Here is an 18121-nt window from a genome sequence, read left to right as displayed (position 1 = left end):
AGTTACTTTGCAGGCCTAGGCCTAAAAAATAATATGAAATCCCTTTACAGTCCTCTCGAGTTGTTGCGCCCAAAAAGCATACTTCCCAGCCCATTTTAAGGAACGTAAAGACAATATTTCATTGCATGTTTGAGAAAAATATATTATACTATGCACGAAATAAAACATCAGATAATTATAAGAAAAACAAGGACAGAAGTTATTTTTAACTCCAATTTATATTTTATAAGTCAGATAGAAATATATAAAGTAAATCAGTTGACCGTGACGTCACTCAAGTCGATTTCATATTAGCAAGTCATTCAAAATCGTTTTGACAGTTCTTAAGAAGAAGCTGATTTGACTCGGGGGAAAGTAGCCTATAGCTATCTCTATAGGTCTTGCGTATTGGCGCGAGAGAGGCAGACTGCATTTCTGTCTGCGTCTGGCGTCGACGGTTGCCATTCGGCTACGCCAGCTGGTATCAAATATCGACAAAGGCAAAGCGCCAGAATATGTATACAAGTTTTTATCAATCACTACATCATATACAGGGTGTTTGGAAACCGGATGCAAAGCCGAAAGTAGGAGATAGTCTAGGCCATGTAGAACATTTTTAGCCATACTTGTCTTAGACAAATGTTATTAGTTTTTTTTTAATTTAAATTTTAAGATTTGTCGGAGAAAACTGCAAAACTTCAGACTAAATCGATAATTAGTACTTTTTTTACTGCAGGTAGATTTTTTTTTGTTTTATTTCGTATTGTGCAATGTCTATCAAACACTAGAAAAGTGATTTCAAACATCTTTGTCTAAAGAAAACAAGTTGACAGCGATTTAAAATTTTAGTTACATGAAAATGTAAATGATTTAAGTGATTTCAAAGTACGATAAAAAAAAAATTAAAAATAACATTTGTCTAAGACAAGTATGGCTAAAAATGTTCTACATGACCTAGACTATCTCCTACTTTCGGCTTTGCATCCGGTTACCAAACACCCTGTATAACCTAACCACAAAATAAAATTTAAAAAAAAACCCACACATAGTGGACCGATTTTCATGAACATGTTTCATGAAAATCGCTAAGAACACTTCCGACTAACTCAACTTTCAAACAAAAAAAAAACTAAATCTAAATCGGTTCATACAGACAAACACACAGACAGACAGACAGACAGACAAACAGACAGACACGTCAAACGTATAATAACACCCCGTCGTTTTTGCGTCGGGGGTTAAAAACAAAATCGCCCACCGCGTCTGTCTGTGTGTAATTACCTACTGAACGGGGTTTCATGCGGTTTTCACCTGTGAATTATAATGTACCTACCTTGAGAAAGATAAATTAATAGTTATTTGTTATACAAGGGGGCAAAGTTGTATTTTAACGCCGAGTGTGCCTGTAATTGAAAATATGAGCAAGTGAAAGGATTCTTGATAGTTGAACCACGAGCGAAGCGAGTGTTGTTGAGAATAGAATCCTGAACTAACGAGTTTTTTATGACACGAGGTAAAATACATTTGCAACTGTACAAAAATTTTCGCCCGAACTATAGCGAGGAAACTACAACGCAAAAAATGCGTTTTCACTGCTTCAGTAGTTCCACAGGTGGTAAATCATCTTTATTACTAGATTCACCTACTTTTATCAATTTTAAAGCAGTTAGTTTGACTTTATTCAAGGTCAAATTACTTTACCCACTAGTTGATAAAATGCGTTTTTACCCGCTGGTATTAAAGGACAAAACACGTGTTTCCGAGCTAGTGAGGGGAAAAAGATAAAAAAAACCTATAAAATTTTTCACCACACCAACTGGTAAAAGCTCTCTTGATACTTCAGAAACGGAAAAAATATGCATTTTAACCACAAGAGTGAAATAAATAAATAAATAAATAAATAAATAAATAAATATTGGGGACACTAAATATTAAAACTAAGTAAAGCTTGTATATTGTAAATATTAAATAAGTAGGTATATTGTAAATATATGGGACAGATTTATTTAAAAACATATTTGATATTGTAAATATGCATTTATAATATTTAAAAACTTACATTAAACTCACACTTATATTTCCAAAAGGGTCATGTAGAGCACATGGTAGATAGTACTATAATATTCAATTAAAATTCAGTGCCACTCTTAGCAAATATATAAGTTGTTATATCCATTTAGTAGAGAAATCATCAATTATTTGATTACCGTTTTCCTCGAATATTGTGTAAATAATTAAATTTACTAGAGGATGTAATGCTAGTAATAACAAAGTAAAGTAAAGTAAAGTAAAGTTTATTCATTGTTAACTGTGTACATAAGATGGTATGATATACAGGAAATACAGTATCAGTGACTGTGTGGTGACGGGTTAAGAATTTCACCACCCCCTTTCTTCCCGTGGGTGTCGTAGAAGGCGACTGTGGGATATGGGTTAAATTGTATCAGAGGCTGGCAACCTGTCACTGCAATGTTGCCGTTTTCTTTCAACCCCTTATTTGCCAAATAGTGGCACTGAAACTTTAGTAGTTTCTATGTGCTCTGCCTACCTTTATGGGATAATTTCGAGCGTGGATATTTTAGAAAAAACTTATTTAGGTAAACTCAACTCAAACGTAATTATATTAGTATTTTATCATGGAGCGATATTACATATTTTTAAATTATAGGAAAAATGGAAAAGTTCACACCTCCGGCAGGATCCCAACTCTGTGGCGCAGTTGGGAGCGCGGCTGGCTCCGGCAAAGTCAGAGGTCGCAGGTTCGAGTCCTGCCGGAGGTGTGAATTTTTCCAATTTTTTCTATAATTTAAAAATATGAAACGTAATTATGTTGTAATAATTTATATAACAGAACAATAAAGAATATTAAATTTTTGCATTACATAATCAAATACTCATAATTCAAATTCACAATTTCAAAATAGTTTGCAAGTTTCGATTAAACCAGTTCACCTTATATTGTATGTATGTAGGTACTTTCCACATGTAATACATAAGTAAATTTAAATTTTTTAATTTAGATCATTTTTAGGGTTCTGTATCTCGAAAGGAACCCAAGATAAAATCACTTTGTTGCCTGTTGTTTGTTGCAAATCGGGAGTATGTCGCCGCGAGATAGACTACCAGTCCTTATGTCATTAATACAGTTAGAAGAAGACGTAATCTATCTCGCGGCGACATACTCCCGCGGCCATCATGTGCTAGGCCTACTGTTGTTTGTTGCAAATCGATATGACGAAAGTTACCATATTTTTTTAAAAACACTAAGTAAAATGCTCTTTGTTTTTGCTATTCAGGAAATCAAACCTACAGGGTACTTCCCGTGAACTTGGAACCTTGAGCGTTGGTACGAAGCAACGTCTTATAGGACAGATAAATGAGAAACTGCGAAAACTTAAAATTCAGTACAACTTTATTAAATCTAAAATAAACTAAAAACAAAGATACATAATACATTGTTCCTTGGGTGGCCCTGAGTAGATAAAGATCGGGAGGCATCGAGAGCCCCCCTTAATTTAGGAGGGAGGAGGGGGGGAAGGCTGGCGCTCCGCGCTTCCTTTGAAACCATATTTCTCTAAAACTATACAAATAATATACATATATGCAACTGCCTGCCTGCCTGTGTGGTGACGGGTTAAGAATTTCACCACCCCCTTTCTTCCCGTGGGTGTCGTAGAAGGCGACTATGGGATATGGGTTAAATTGTGGCGTAGGCGAGAGGCTGGCAACCTGTCACCAATGTCGCAGTTTCGTTTTCTTTCAACCCCTTATTTGCCAAGAGTGGCACGTACTGAAGCTTTAGTAGTTTCATGTGTTCTGCCTACCCCTTTATGGGATACAGGCGTGATTGTGTGTATGTTGTATGTATGTATAATTGTATATGCAACTACCTGAGGTCCCCCAAGTCCATCCCCTGTGGAAGTGTGCCCATGAGGCTGGCTACATTAATTCAGTGTCCTACGTTAAAAATATTTTGAATGATTTTAAACTTTATACGGAACCCTCGGTGCGCGAGTCTGGCTCGCATTCGGCCGGTTTTTAATTCATAAAAATCACGTAACAGTATTGCTAAAAATACCCCAATACATACAGGGCTATTCTGTCACAATCGCTTCAAGTCATGTCGAGCGAACGATTTGAGAGCGCTTGGTAAATAATACCCTTTCACAAAGAGAAGTACATTACGATACAAGTGCGTAAAAAAGGAAGTTCGAAACGAGTGGCGATAAATTAAAACACGAGCGTTTAATATTGTTTAAGAGCCACCGTTAGGTGCGATTACGAGCGAAGCGAGGAGGAGTGTTAGGCATCTTGCATCCCTAACACGTCGGACTCGCTATCAAAAACGAAATTGAATGGAGAAGGACAACTATGCCGCCTAAATATTAATATTATACACAAATATGATCTGCGAAAGTACTATTCGACTAGACGACTATCTTTATGCTCATTAACATTATGCAAATATACCATTCGGTAGGTATTATAAAAATCTGCGAAATGATTTATGCCAAAGCATATTCTGCGTAAGGTGTTTCTGTCGAATGTGACTTCTGCCAATCAAATAAATTCGAAAAAAGTTTCTGCGAAACCTAGCAATACTATTAGTTTGCTTCAATATAAGTAGATAACAGATATCAGTGTGACAGAAAGGTCAAGAAACAAAAAGAATTTCGGCCTACACCTTACGCCCACCCGCCATTATCTCAGTGAAAGGACATTATTTCATAATGTGCTCCCAAACAGTCAGGTCAGCTTGCTCGACATTTGTGACCGGTTAACACAGACATGTAACTCCGTATAGACAGAAAAAGTTAAGAAAAAACGTACCTCGGAACCATAAAAAAAATGTATGGTCGCCTACACTTACACCTTTCGTTGATTCTTGCATGGCGGTAATTATATTATATTTGACAGTTACAGAAGAGTAGAAATAATGGAAAACATTTTTTTTATCATTTAATTAAATTTAAATTTTATTTATTAAGGTCTGTCAACAGCTACAATGGTACATTGTTAGGTATATTCATTAGTATTTTAAGCTTATTGCACATTTAATTATAGGCAAACACCACTTGTGTAATCTTAATAAGTTAAATTAACATTAAGTAGTTAAAAAAAAGAAACTGAAACATGCTGTAGTTTTACAATTTGAAAATATAAATTGCACTGAAGTACTGAGATACATTAGAGACATGAGACAAAAAAAAACTCATAGCAACACTTATGTAACTGTTGTCATAGAAAAGTAACAAAACCTGTAGGCATAACGGGAGTATGTCGCCGCGAGATAGATGAACGTCTTTGTCTAATTGTATTAATGACATAAGGACAGGTAGTCTATCTCGCGGCGACATACTCCCGCGGCCATCAAGTGCTAGGCCGACTGTCATAACCTAACCTAACAACAAAATTAAAATTTTGGAAAAACCCCCGACAGCGACATAGTAGACCGATTTTCATGAAACATGGCTGAACACTCCCGACTAACTCAGCTTTCAGACAAAAAAAAACTAAATCTAAATCGGTTTATCCATTCGGGAGCTATGATGCCACAGACAGACACACACAGACAGACAGACAAACAGTCAGAAAGACAGACATACAGGCAAACGGACGGACGGACAGACACGTCAAACTTATAACACCCCATCGTTTTTGCGTCGGGGGTTAAAAAAAACAGAGGTTCGTCAGGTTCAAAGTGTTAGTCCTGTGACGTGCACTGTGACTAAACATTTTACTTTGACAGTAATTCTCAATATAAGTTACTTTATCCTCTTTGAGTTCATTATGTAATAAATATGCATAACTGCAGTTGGCATTAAACACACCAGTTAATCAACAGCCGGATCCGAGCTAATAGTTCATTGCAACAAACAGTCGCCGTCAGAAATATCGGAGCGACTCATCATCATCCTCCTTGGGTTATCCCGGCCATCGCCACGGCTCATGAGAGGCTTTGATAACTAATCCCAAGATTTGGCGTAGGCATTAGTTTTACGAAAGAGACTGCAATCTGACCTTCCAGTCCGAAGGGTAACTAGGCCTTATTAGTCCGGTATCCTCACGATGTTTCCTTCACCGAAAGCAACTGGCAAATGTCAGATGACATTTCGCACATAAGTTCCGAAAAACTCATTCAACTCAACCCGCGACCTTCGCAGTGAAAGTCGCTGACTCCGCTAGGCTTCCAGCGCTATATATCGGAGTGACTAACGACCTCAAAAATATCTGAACGTCTTGATGATAGAGGCTGTGGAACCTCGATAAAGGGGAATCCTCTTAAGCACGGTTAAACCTTTGTAACATGGACTATTGGCGTTTGAACGGTGTGTAAAGTTCGAGTTTCCTTAAGGATGGCGATGCAGTTATATAGATGCCACCTCCATATTCCATCCATGCATTTTGTATGGAGACGGGCCCAATATTACGTCCCACCATTTTAGGAAACTAGCTTAATCGACTGCTGGGAATCTCTGTTTTTGACATTGTAACATGTCAGAAACTTGCTTCCATGTTTCATCATATGCAAGCATAATAATTATATTTTTTGTTTAGTTGATTAAATTCCTGTTTCGGTCTCACGATAATTAAAATTTTGTTTGTCTCAAGTAGATCGTATTTTAGAAATACGAGATGGAGAGCTTGGAGATTTATAGTGAACCAAAATATTTAGATGCTTATTTGTAGCCCAATTTGAGTCTTGTTTCAAAGTCATAAAGGTTTTGTAGTAGGGATTTTAAGAAATGCTGCCTGGTCAAATTCAAATCAACAGGAAGATGTGTCAAATTTCAAACTGTACAATTAAATGATACTAGCCAATAAAAACAAATTTAAGCCATATTGAACCATATTACAAAGAGCGTTGATTGAGACAATTTTTAAAGCATGTGCAAATGGAAAAAAGTCTAGTGAGCCAATCCTGTGTCCAAACATGTGGAAAAAAACTTAGTTCGGCCACGCCTTATGAGTAGATCAAATTGGACCTTATTCTGATCAGGAAATAAAACATATTTTATTTAAATATTGTATGAAATTATGAATTTCAGCGTTGATTAAGAAATACCAATCAGGAGTGAGGAAGTGGGAGCTAGTGGGGATTTCAGAGTCTTGGAAGGGATGTTTGAAATGGGATGCAAGGCATTCATTGGGGATTCATTCATTGGCATTCGGGGATTAGAGAGCCTGCTGCTCGACCGTCAGACTGGTTCTATTTAGGTGTATTTGGGTAAATCTAGATTACCTATATTATGTCCTAGCCTTGATTTTGCTAGTATTTCATGATACTGGTATAGTTTGGGTTGGAGGATAATATAGAGTATTTTGTTAATAAGCGTATATTTCAGTGTTTAATTGGTGTAAATTTAAGTGTCTTAATTGTTATTGTTTTGGAGCTCGATCACTGCTAGTATTATAAAGTGTACTAGTAGAGTTTAGAGTTGTAGAACAATAGTGTTGCTAAAGTTTTAAAGTTTGGTTAGATTTGTGAGTGTTTCTTATTAGTAAAAGAGTTAATTGTGTTTTAATGTGTGAAATGTTTTAGCTTGGATTGCTTTAGTGGTATTTTACGCTAGAATAATCTTTGTTGAAGGATTTCATATATTACTTAGTTCTGTTAGTTAATTAATAACTTTTGTAAATAATTATTGAGATAGATTATTTTAGTAGGATGAACTGGTCTGATATTTTGCTGTCTTTTGGAGGGATAGGGCGGGTAACCTAACGGTGTTCAACTACAGCCCTAGTCAACCAAGAGACATTTCTTGGGTTATTTTAGTAGAGTCCAAGTGAGCTCCTGGCAGTTTCCTGCGTTTATTAAGACAGGATTTTGCTCCTGGAATCTGGACGATTTGAGTTGTTATCTAAACTTCTTAAATTTGCCAGGTTCTTGTCCAACTTTCCTATTTTAATTTACCCGTCTGGCTGACTTCTTGCTGTCCCAATCCCTAGTGTGAGAACCAGCCCACGTGAAGAAATAGGGAGTCAGGTCAAAGGGTTATTCTTCGCCCGTCTTAGTTAGCTTTAGCTAGAGATTTTCCATTGCACTTTCGGAAAATCACGCGAGTAAATTAAATGTGCGATACGGATCGCTAGTTTGCTAATATGTCGGTAGAGTAGATGGTTAGTTTAGCTGTTAGGGCTAGGATTTTGTTTGGTATAGGAAATATTAGAATTAAAATTGTTTTCTCCTTTTCAAGTCTTTATTCATTTTCTAGAAAGTTCAATTATACATTTTTAACACGGGATTTGGTTACTTAATATGTTAGACTTTAACTGTGTGAGTGAATTTATAAATAAATAAATAAATGAATGTTGTACATTTGTACATAGATTGAGTGAATCCCATGGTAGGTTCAGGAAGGCTTGCGTATAATTATGTTCAATTATTTATTTATGTTCTATTTAACTATAACAATCTGATTATACTTGAATAAACCCCATCTTTGAATTACAACTTATTATTCTCTCTGAATTTTGTTGTGGACTTAATCCATTTATTTTGGTTATTGACATTTTAGGGTTATTAGGAGTAATAGGACATTACTGTTTCATAATATGCGAAAAGGACTGGTTACTATTTGCGGCTACAACAATGGGTTCTACATAGACACTAAACGATCACTAGGTCAAAATACTGATCCAATTCAAGATATTAACTTAATTGATTGATTTCGTTTCATGGTAATTAATTTTATTTAATACAATTTAGAGTTTTAATTTTTGTATGGTTACATGTAGATACTATTATTAGGTTAGGGCCATTTGCACAGTGCGACTGCGTGAATACGAATCGCCTGCAATTTTTATTAGTTTAGTTTATTTAATTACATTGAGGTATTTGATAGATGTGTCGATCGCTTGGTAATCTTAGCCCGCAATCTAAGATTTTTCAAACTGCCAGTTTTCGCGCCGTCTAAATGACCCTTTTAGAGTTTTGCTCAATTCAAAATATCTTTATTCATGTAGGCCTAATTACAAGCTCTTATGAATAGTTCATTACATATATATTATGATCTTAATTTAACCTAATTAGCAGATGCTGTCGCGCATTTTCGCCATATTAGCTTGGATAGCTCCATTACTTTATTCTATTACTATCACCTATAAAAGTGACACTCGCTAGTTATTAACGAAGTAATGCAACCCGCTGCATACGAGCATGTTTCATGTGTTGCAACTTGTCAACTTGTCACACCCGTGCACTGGGTCGGAACACCACACCCTTATGTTACACTTACTATAATATACACGCCTACGTAGGACTATAGGTACTTCTTAGTACGTTTCACATTTTCCGATACTTTATCGGATGTAGGACCGATATGCAATACATTTAAGCCGCCATCTTTGATTTTTGACTTTGAAATCCTTCCAATCACTGTGGTTACTTTAAAATATAGGGTAAAAAATTGTATTGTAAATATGGCCACAAACATCCCGTAGCCACGGCAACTACTTAGCTTGAGAAATTAGAGATAGAGAGGCTTTCCAGCAGAAATAGTCAGGAAATGATTATTAACATTATTATCAATTCCTAACGCCGTGGCTTGCGTGGGCGACGGCGATGCGACGCATACGAAATCAAACCTTATCGATATGGAAGTATGAGACGCGACGGCGACGGTCGCGCGACCGTCGCCCACGCAAGACACGGCGTAACACTAAATAAAATAAACCCTAGTCGTTCGCATGTACACACAGGAAACGATGCGCGTTTATTTGCGGAATAGCGCAATAGGAGCGTCTACAAGTATGTATGTATGGATACTAGGATTCAAGAACTTGCGACAGAGTCCTCGCAGAAGGAGGCAGCAGAGGGATTGCGCGAGGACGACGCGGATAGTCTTCCTCAGCGCCGCAAAAGGCTGGGAAGGCGGCGAAGAGCCTACGCAGGCAGAATGCTGCCGCCCTAAGGGGAACCTGCGGGTGGTGGGTCGAGAGTCCCATCACTCGCTTGAAGAAGTTCCGAGCTGGAAGGCCCTCCAGTATTCCAGGTGCCTTCAGCGGAGTAGGCTATCAGAATAGTCTGAAACGACGGGCCTCAAAGGCAACGCTGGCGGGGTATCGGAAGCCTACAATCGAGTGCCCGAAACCCTGCGCAAAAAGAGAGCGCCGTAACACCCCAGGGGGTTTAGTCCGTGGGAGTCGGACATACCCACTGGCTCTCCCGGGCCAGTGGCATCCATAATGGATTCCCAATGGAAAAAAAAGGATCTCAGGACTCTCAGGCGTGTTCAATACAAATCCGATCTCTTTCTATCCTTCCTATATTTGTGGGGATAAATAAAACAACACACTAACATTTAACACTCTTAATTCAACAAAACAACAATTAAATTAACCATAAAAACTAAATAAATACCAAACCCATATTCCCCCACATTACGAAGCGTACTTATTCCCCACATGGTGTCTAACCCCCCACTTGTAGTTGGCATTCTTGTCGGTCTTCACGAAAGTGTGGATCGGACCGGTCACGCCCCGGGTCGAGTCGTGGTCGTGGTCATGACCGTAGAAGTCCTCGTGACCGCGCTTCGGCCGTTGGTATTCTTCGGTGTCGGTCACTTCGTGAACTGGAACTGAGAGGGTCACGTTTTGATATCGAGAGCGTTTTGTGCAAAAAATTGAGAACTGCAAACGTGACTTGACTTGCTTTTTATAACAATAACAATCGTTTTGTCAACGGACGTGGCGCTGCTTGTCACAAATACACACAGTCTTAACACTCTTAATCCATATATGCTTATTGGGTCGTTTTCGACCCACTACTGAAAAACTCGTTACTACTCATTTAAATAAGTAGAAGAATGATATCACCTCAAGGAGTAGGGGAAAAATGTATTGGGTATGTATGGGTAGCCTTTGTTAAAATGTTTTTTATGATTGTTGGACTAATTTTCTTCTAGCGGGCCGATTTTTGAGTCTCACGCGTTCGAATTCAGAAAATTGTCACTGAAAATAATAGGCAAGTCACCGTTTTCAACCGGTATTTTAGTGACAAAATCCCGTATGCGAGATTCAAAAATCGCCCTCTGGGGGATTTTGTCACTAAAACACCGGTTGAGACGGTGACTTGCTTATTATTTTCAGTGTCAATTTTCTGAATTCGAATGCGTGAGACTCAAAAATCGGCCCCATTACAAGATGGCGTGAATATTTTCTCGATTACCTATTCTAAAGGCCGCTATGCGAGGGACTGTAGAATAGATTCAAAATTTTTGGGTTTGATCAAATAGGATATTGTAGACCAATTTTACACATCATCATAGAAGAATACTTAAGTAACGGAAGAGTTGTAACTCCATGTCCATATCAGTAAATGCGAGGGTTATTTGTAGTGACATCTAGCGACAATCACGCATCAATCACGCGTCAAATAGCGTAAATTATCAGTAGTGCTACTTGTCAATAGATGTCGCGAAGAAAGAAGAGTCTAATACTCACCAATTTTTAGCAAATATTACAATAGTATTAATCAGTATTGTGTTTTCAATTCCTTCTACTTGTAATATAAGTTGTAAACTGTTCTAATATTAAATATTTGGTAGACGAGACACTGTTGACATCTAGTATCGCGTAGTGGTACTGATAGTTTACGTTATTTGACGCGTGCTTGTCGCTGGATGTCACTACAAATAACCCGCATTTTATTTATTTATTTAAACTTTATTGCACAAAAGAACAACTTAATGTACAAAAAGGCGAACTTAATGCCATGAGGCATTCTCTACCAGTCAACCTTTGGGCAAAGCAGAGAAGATTGTAGGCGGTGCATTAAGAGACTAATTTTGAAATATCAATCAAAACCATATAGACATATAATATATTAATGTACAATGTACAAACAATTACATACTATTTTTACATAAATAACGATAGGTTATATAATATATACTCAATTACTCATTCTGCCTTAAACTGCCAGCAAAGATGTCGCGCACTGATTTTTTACAAACGTATTTGTTGGGTAATTTCCTAATGTTAGGTGGTAGACCGTTCCAGAGGTGGATGACCTGAATGGCGAAAGAGTACGACATGAAGCCCGTACGGTGAAGACAAATAGAAAGAGTGAGATTGCCGGCAGAGCGAAACTGACGGACCCGCGAAGCATCAGAAAAATTAAAAAGAGATTTTAGATATCCAGGGGAGTGTGGATCATAAAGAGTGCAGAGCATTTTACTGATGTATGGTGTTATAATTCTTCCCTTACTTTTTCCTTTATGCACATCATTAAAAAAATACATTACCTGGTCTATCTACCATTAGGAAATAGACAGTACAGTCGCCATCAGATATATCGAGCGGTCAAGGTGCTCATAAATATCTGAACAGGCCTCTATTGTCAAGGTATTAAGGCGTGTCCAGATACTTTCGCGTGCCTCTGCCACTCAGATATATGTGATGTCGAATGTAAATGAAACTAATGTACAGCTGGTGTTCCGGATACGATCCATTAATTTTACACCTATGTGTTATGCTCCATAACACATAGGTGCTAAATTTGTTTTAATTGACCTAGGCTGCCTACTTTTACCTAATGAAATTGTCATTGGCAACAAAGGTTTGTATAGATGGCTTCATTATGGCAATTTTAACTACTACTACAGTTTTTGCATTGTTAAATAGTGCCCACTGGTCACGAGCATTCAGCGGATACATATGAAGCTAAAGTAAAACATGGAGAAAACTGATCAGTTGATAAATAAATAAATAAATATTATAGGATGTTCTTTCACAGATTGACCGATTCCCACGGTAAAGCTCAAGAAGGCTTGTGTTGTATACATAGAAAACATCCATGACTCAGGAACAAATATCATTGTTCATCACACAAATAAATGTCCTTACCGGGATTCGAACCCCGGACCGCGGCTTAGCAGGCAGGGTCACTACACGCTAGGCCAGACCGGTATAAATAATAATAATAATTGAGGTAGGTGATAATTGCCCCTTCAGTCGAAATTGGCCCCCTGTATTTTCATCACTCTTTTTCTTGCAACTTTTTGCAGTGTTTTAGAAAAAGCCTTTCACAAGAAGTAATTTAGGTACTTACTAGGAATTCTGTGTGGTTTCGGTGGCGGTGGTGGGGGGGCGTATCTGGTGTACCTCATCCTCATCGGGACTCTCTGCACGGGATAGAATGGCAAGGACCAAGCGTGGCATGCCACTGCTAGGCATAGGAGAATCTGAAATAGTAAAAGATATTCAATAAATAGTAGATTAGATTGTGCTACAAGGCAGCAAAATTACCTACGTATTTCAGGAATTGTGACATCTTCTCCATAGGCTTGAAATAAGTTTTTCCCCTCACTAGCTCGGAAACACGTGTTTTGTCCTTTAATACCAGCGGGTAAAAACGTATTTTATCCACTAGTGGGTAAAGTAATTTGACCTTGAATAAAATCAAATTAACTGCTTTAAAATTGATAAAAGTAGGTGAATCTAGTAGTTAAGATGATTTACCACCTGTGGAACTACTGGAAGCAGTGATAAACGCATTTCTTTGCGTTGTAGTTTCCTTGCTATAGTGAGGGGAAAAGTTTTGTGTTACACTCGGGTGCAAATGTATTTTACTTCTCGTGTTTAAAAAACTCGCAAGTTCAGGATTCTATTCTAGAACCACTCTTCGCTCGTGGTTCAACTATAGAATCCTTTCACTTGCTCGTTTTTCAATTCCACACTCGGCGTTAAAATACAACTTTGCCCCCTTGTATAACAAATAACTATTAATATTAGGTAGAAACCCGTTTCAAGATGTGGCTGATCTTATCCGTGACCCCTCTAACAAAAGGCAGAATTGCAGGCTGGCGCTCGACTGTAGGGATCTTCAAGCGGGCCTTCTGCTTGACACGCGGTATCTTGAATTCTTGAGCTTGAGCTGTTGGCGAAGGAGCTCAAGATACCGCGTGTCAAGCAGAAGGCCCGCTTGAAGATCCCTACAGTCGAGCGCCGGCCTGCTATTCTGCCTTTTGTTAGTGGGGTCACGGATAGGATCAGCCATACCTACGTATTATTAACAGCGAGGGCGTAATGTGAATCCTTGACAAGGCGAAGGATTCCATAATTGAATCCTGAGCGTAGCGAGGAATGTCGAAAACTGGTGGTAAAAGCTCAGGTAAGCTTACCAGACAAACTGTTAATTATTCGATACCGAAAGTATGATAGATACAATTAAATTGAATACGTAACTCTTATACTTAATATAAATGTAAGAATAAGCTATCTATAATACGAATCTGATTGCGTTGCGTCATTAAATTTTTTGGACAAGTATATCAGGTCATGTTAACGATCTTATTGCTTACATTAAAATGGTGAATCGAGATCTACAGTTTAACATGATTACTAATTTTATTTCAAATTGAATATCTACTACATACATCACTACATAATTAAATAGTATAAAACAAAGTCGCTTCCGGTGTGTATAGATTCTTACGCCGTGTCTTGCGTGGGCGACGGTCGCGCGACCGTCGCCGTCGCGTCTCATCGCATCGTCTAATTCCATATCGATAAGGTTTGATTTCGTATGCGTCGCATCGCCGTCGCGCGACCATCGCGCGACCGTCGCCCGCGCAAGCCACGGCGTTAGCAAGCGCGGATCCAGCTTCGTGCTCAGGGAGGGGGGTCACGTGGTAAAGCCCCAGGCCCCACGAGGGGAGGGGGTCACGTGGTCTATTTGTATGGCCAACCTAGGATCCAGGATCCCCCCCCCTGGATGCGCGCATGATTCTTAGATCTTTAAAACTATTTTGATGCCGAGTGTTTGAAAAACGATTGATTCAACCACGAGCGAAGATTTTATATATACATATATATATATAATACACAAATACATTTTTTTTTTTTCCCCTCACTATATTATTATAAATGGGCTTTACTGCTTCCAGTAGTTTCACAGGTGGTAAATCACTTTATTACTAGATTCAACTACTTTTATCAATTTTAAATCAGACGACTTTATTCAAGGTCAAGTTACTTTACGATGGAGATAAAATGCTTTTTACTCACTGAAGATGCCACGTGTTCAGCTATTTTGATGCGGTTTTTTAAAGATTTGAAGGTTGCCGGTTGGCGGGTCGCAAGTAAAGAGACTCAGGCCAATGGCATTTCACACACAAACGACCAGCGATGGCGGGTCGCAATACGCAAGCGCGATAGAGATAGATATCTACCAGTAGGCATCGTAAGCCCATCGTGAGCGGACGCTCGGAGCGGAGCGATCGGCGTGGCGTGCAGCGGGGCGGGCGAGCGTGCGTCCACTCTACGCAGCGTCGGATACTTGTATGAGCATCAATTGTTTGACATGCACGCCGCACGCCCAATATGAGCCTTACACGTCAAATTGTATACCGGGTAATCTTGATTCCCATTTTAGTCATATTGATATAATTTATGGTTATAAACGCTATCATTGGTATCCAGTGGTAGTACCGTTTGCTAACTACTGTTTTGTAAATGTTTTCTTTTTATTTTGGAATCAAGATTCATTCGAGTTTGTACTTCACATATTGAAAATGTATTGAGCCAGCGTGGTACCGTTTGATAATATTCTTAGTTTTGAACTGGCTACATAACGGGCCTGCTACGCCGCGGTCCCGGTTTCCCGTAAGGGCAGTTACGTAGTGTGATGAGCCCGATTATTGATCGGAGTTTGTTTTCTACCAAATCGAAGCTTTATACGGTCTATATATCGGACAGACGGACAACGAAAGCTATAAGGGTTCCTAGTCAACCTAGTTGAATGGAACCCTAAAATTTATATTTATTCATATGTATTTATTATTTATTTATTAAATCATGTGTTCATGGCGGCAAAAAAAGTCCCATTTTGTAATACAATACGGGTTTTTTTCTTTAAAAAATCGGTAATTATTTAGTCGACCATGTTATATACACCGGGTGTTTCGAAGCTGGTTACAGTGGTTACCAATTTTTAATTACAAAACGGTACTAAAGGGGCCTTACACGTAGTAAATTGTACACCTATAGGTACTCGCGAAAATTCGACCCATGCGTTATATTATAAACCGGGTGGCCGAGCGGTTTAGGAACTTGCCACGATTGCAAAGGAGAGAATTATATCATTTCTTCTCTGAAAATATTTGTGGTACACTGTAAAATTATTTCAAGGTGAAAATAGCTAAGACCAAGATGGCACGATTTTACTTTTTTACAAACATCACGAGCTATCGCGACTATTGTATGCCAATAAGTTCACGACCTTATTGTATCGATCTAATGTAAATAAAACGTTAAAGGGAAAGTGGGTTATTATCGCAATGTCCCATTTTTTTTTCCACAACGCAATTGCCAAATAGTACATCCAATCTAATACTGGTTAATCCGATAACATTTAGAGACGTCTCCGAGCGATATTAAAATTTTTAAATTAAAGGAAAAATTCATTCCTCTGGCAGGATTTGAACCTACGACCTTCTGAACTGCCGGGGCTTCCGTGGCTCAGTTGGTCAGAGCGGCTACACCTACACTGGCACAGTAGCTGGCAAATGCATTTCCCTTTCAAATATTATAAACGCTGTTTGTTCCGACTTTCGCCGAGTAATGTGGGGATTTTGGAGAGTGACCCATTTCCTTTTCTAAAAATAAAAAATAAACCGAGATAATTAAGATTCAGATTAGATCTTTATAGCATAGGTAGAACATATTAACCGTTCATTGCGAACTTAGCTTGGTCAAACTTTATCTCTTCAAGCGATTAGAATTGTACTTAAGTTATACAAATTGCTCGACATAAAACTAATTACCAAGTGTATACTGCCACAATATCATTTCGATACAGTTTTACAATCGTATAAATTCTAATATGACAGGTTATGTATTAACTGATTGAAGCAGAAAATGAAGTCATTATCTCTGTTATGTAACAAATTGTAGGTATCGTCGACTTGAAATATACACCTTGTTTTTATTAATTCCGTTAACTTTAAGGGAAGGTTCTTTAGGTCAAATACAATTAATTTCTCTAAGAAACTAGCGTCCTAATTCTTTACGGTTATCGAATTATTTAAAAAATTAATTTAATTGCTGAACACGTGTGTGGCATCCCTTACCACTTCCTTATATTATTTGTTTTGACATTTGCCGTCAGACACTTGACACTGACTTTAATGTTATGATTAAGGTCCTCTCACATTAATTAATTCATTTATTATGTGTCGAAAGGGAAAAAAAAATTTATCATTTAACGAAAAGCGATATACAGGGTGGCTCCTGATGATGAACCTAACTTCGTGTCGAATTTAACGGAAAACAATAATAACACGGTGTATATTAGCGGTCAAGGCTCTCGAAAATGGGCCATTTTTTTCAAGTTGTGCTTTTTTTTGGATTTGGAATTTTTTATGTGGTTTCCACTTAGAATCGCGAGCTCTTTCAATTCTAATAGAAGAAAAAAGTGTCCCAAGGTTTTTTCCCATTCCGTTACCATTTGTTCATACATTTTGTATGGCGGTAACGTAGGCGACGGGTATTTTTTTACGTGATTCATACTCAGAATCGCGAGGTCTTTCGATCCTGATAGGAGAAAAAAATGTCCCAAGATTTCCATACATTTTTCAAACCTTCCATTCCGTTACCGCCATACAAAAAAAAAAAAATTGACAACGGAATGGGAAAAAACACACACTTGGGACACTTTTTTCTCCTATTAGGATTGAAAGAGCTCGCGATTCTGAGTGGAAACCACATAAATATTTCCAAATCTAAAAAAAAGTGGGGTGGGCAACTTTGAAAAAAATGGCCCAAACTACCATTTCACTATCTCTATCCCAATTTCCCGGTAAAGTACTTACAGTAATTGTTCTGCTCATTTCTATAAAATATGCTCCTACGTTGCACTGTCACAGTATCAATGGCGTCCAAACTATAGACCGATCTCTTATAAGGGAAGAAAACGATTTTAAACACTTTCTATAGACGATTTCATGCTCTGATGCCTCCGAGATCTATTCGGAAAGTATTTTGCTATTATTCAAATCTAGTATAAATGGAACCACAAAATTTTAAGAATCGTATACGTTTGATAGATATTTTTAGTCTGGTTAGTAGTGAAAGAAATGCTTAATGTCGGACTAAATGTGTATCGAACTGGTCGAATTATATCCGCTGGTGTTAGTTT

The 18121-nt window shown here is 38.1% G+C and overlaps 1 protein-coding gene across 1 annotated transcript; it reads right to left on the bottom strand.

Annotated features, from left to right (window-relative positions):
- Positions 1 to 10277: 10277 nt before the first annotated feature.
- LOC125226686 lies at positions 10278 to 17866 on the bottom strand. Its single transcript, XM_048130747.1, has 3 exons — positions 17796 to 17866; positions 13034 to 13166; positions 10278 to 10559 (listed from the first exon to the last, which is right to left on the bottom strand). Exons 1-3 carry the CDS (start codon positions 17811 to 17813, stop codon positions 10363 to 10365), a joined length of 348 nt encoding a protein of 115 aa, XP_047986704.1. The 5' UTR covers positions 17814 to 17866; the 3' UTR covers positions 10278 to 10362.
- Between the last annotated feature and the right edge of the window lie 255 nt (positions 17867 to 18121).

This window comes from Leguminivora glycinivorella, chromosome 5, assembly GCF_023078275.1.
Source record: "Leguminivora glycinivorella isolate SPB_JAAS2020 chromosome 5, LegGlyc_1.1, whole genome shotgun sequence".
NCBI classification, from domain to species: Eukaryota; Metazoa; Arthropoda; class Insecta; order Lepidoptera; family Tortricidae; genus Leguminivora; species Leguminivora glycinivorella.
Note: the sequence above shows the minus strand (reverse complement) of the source record. Positions and strands in the feature narration are given on the sequence as shown.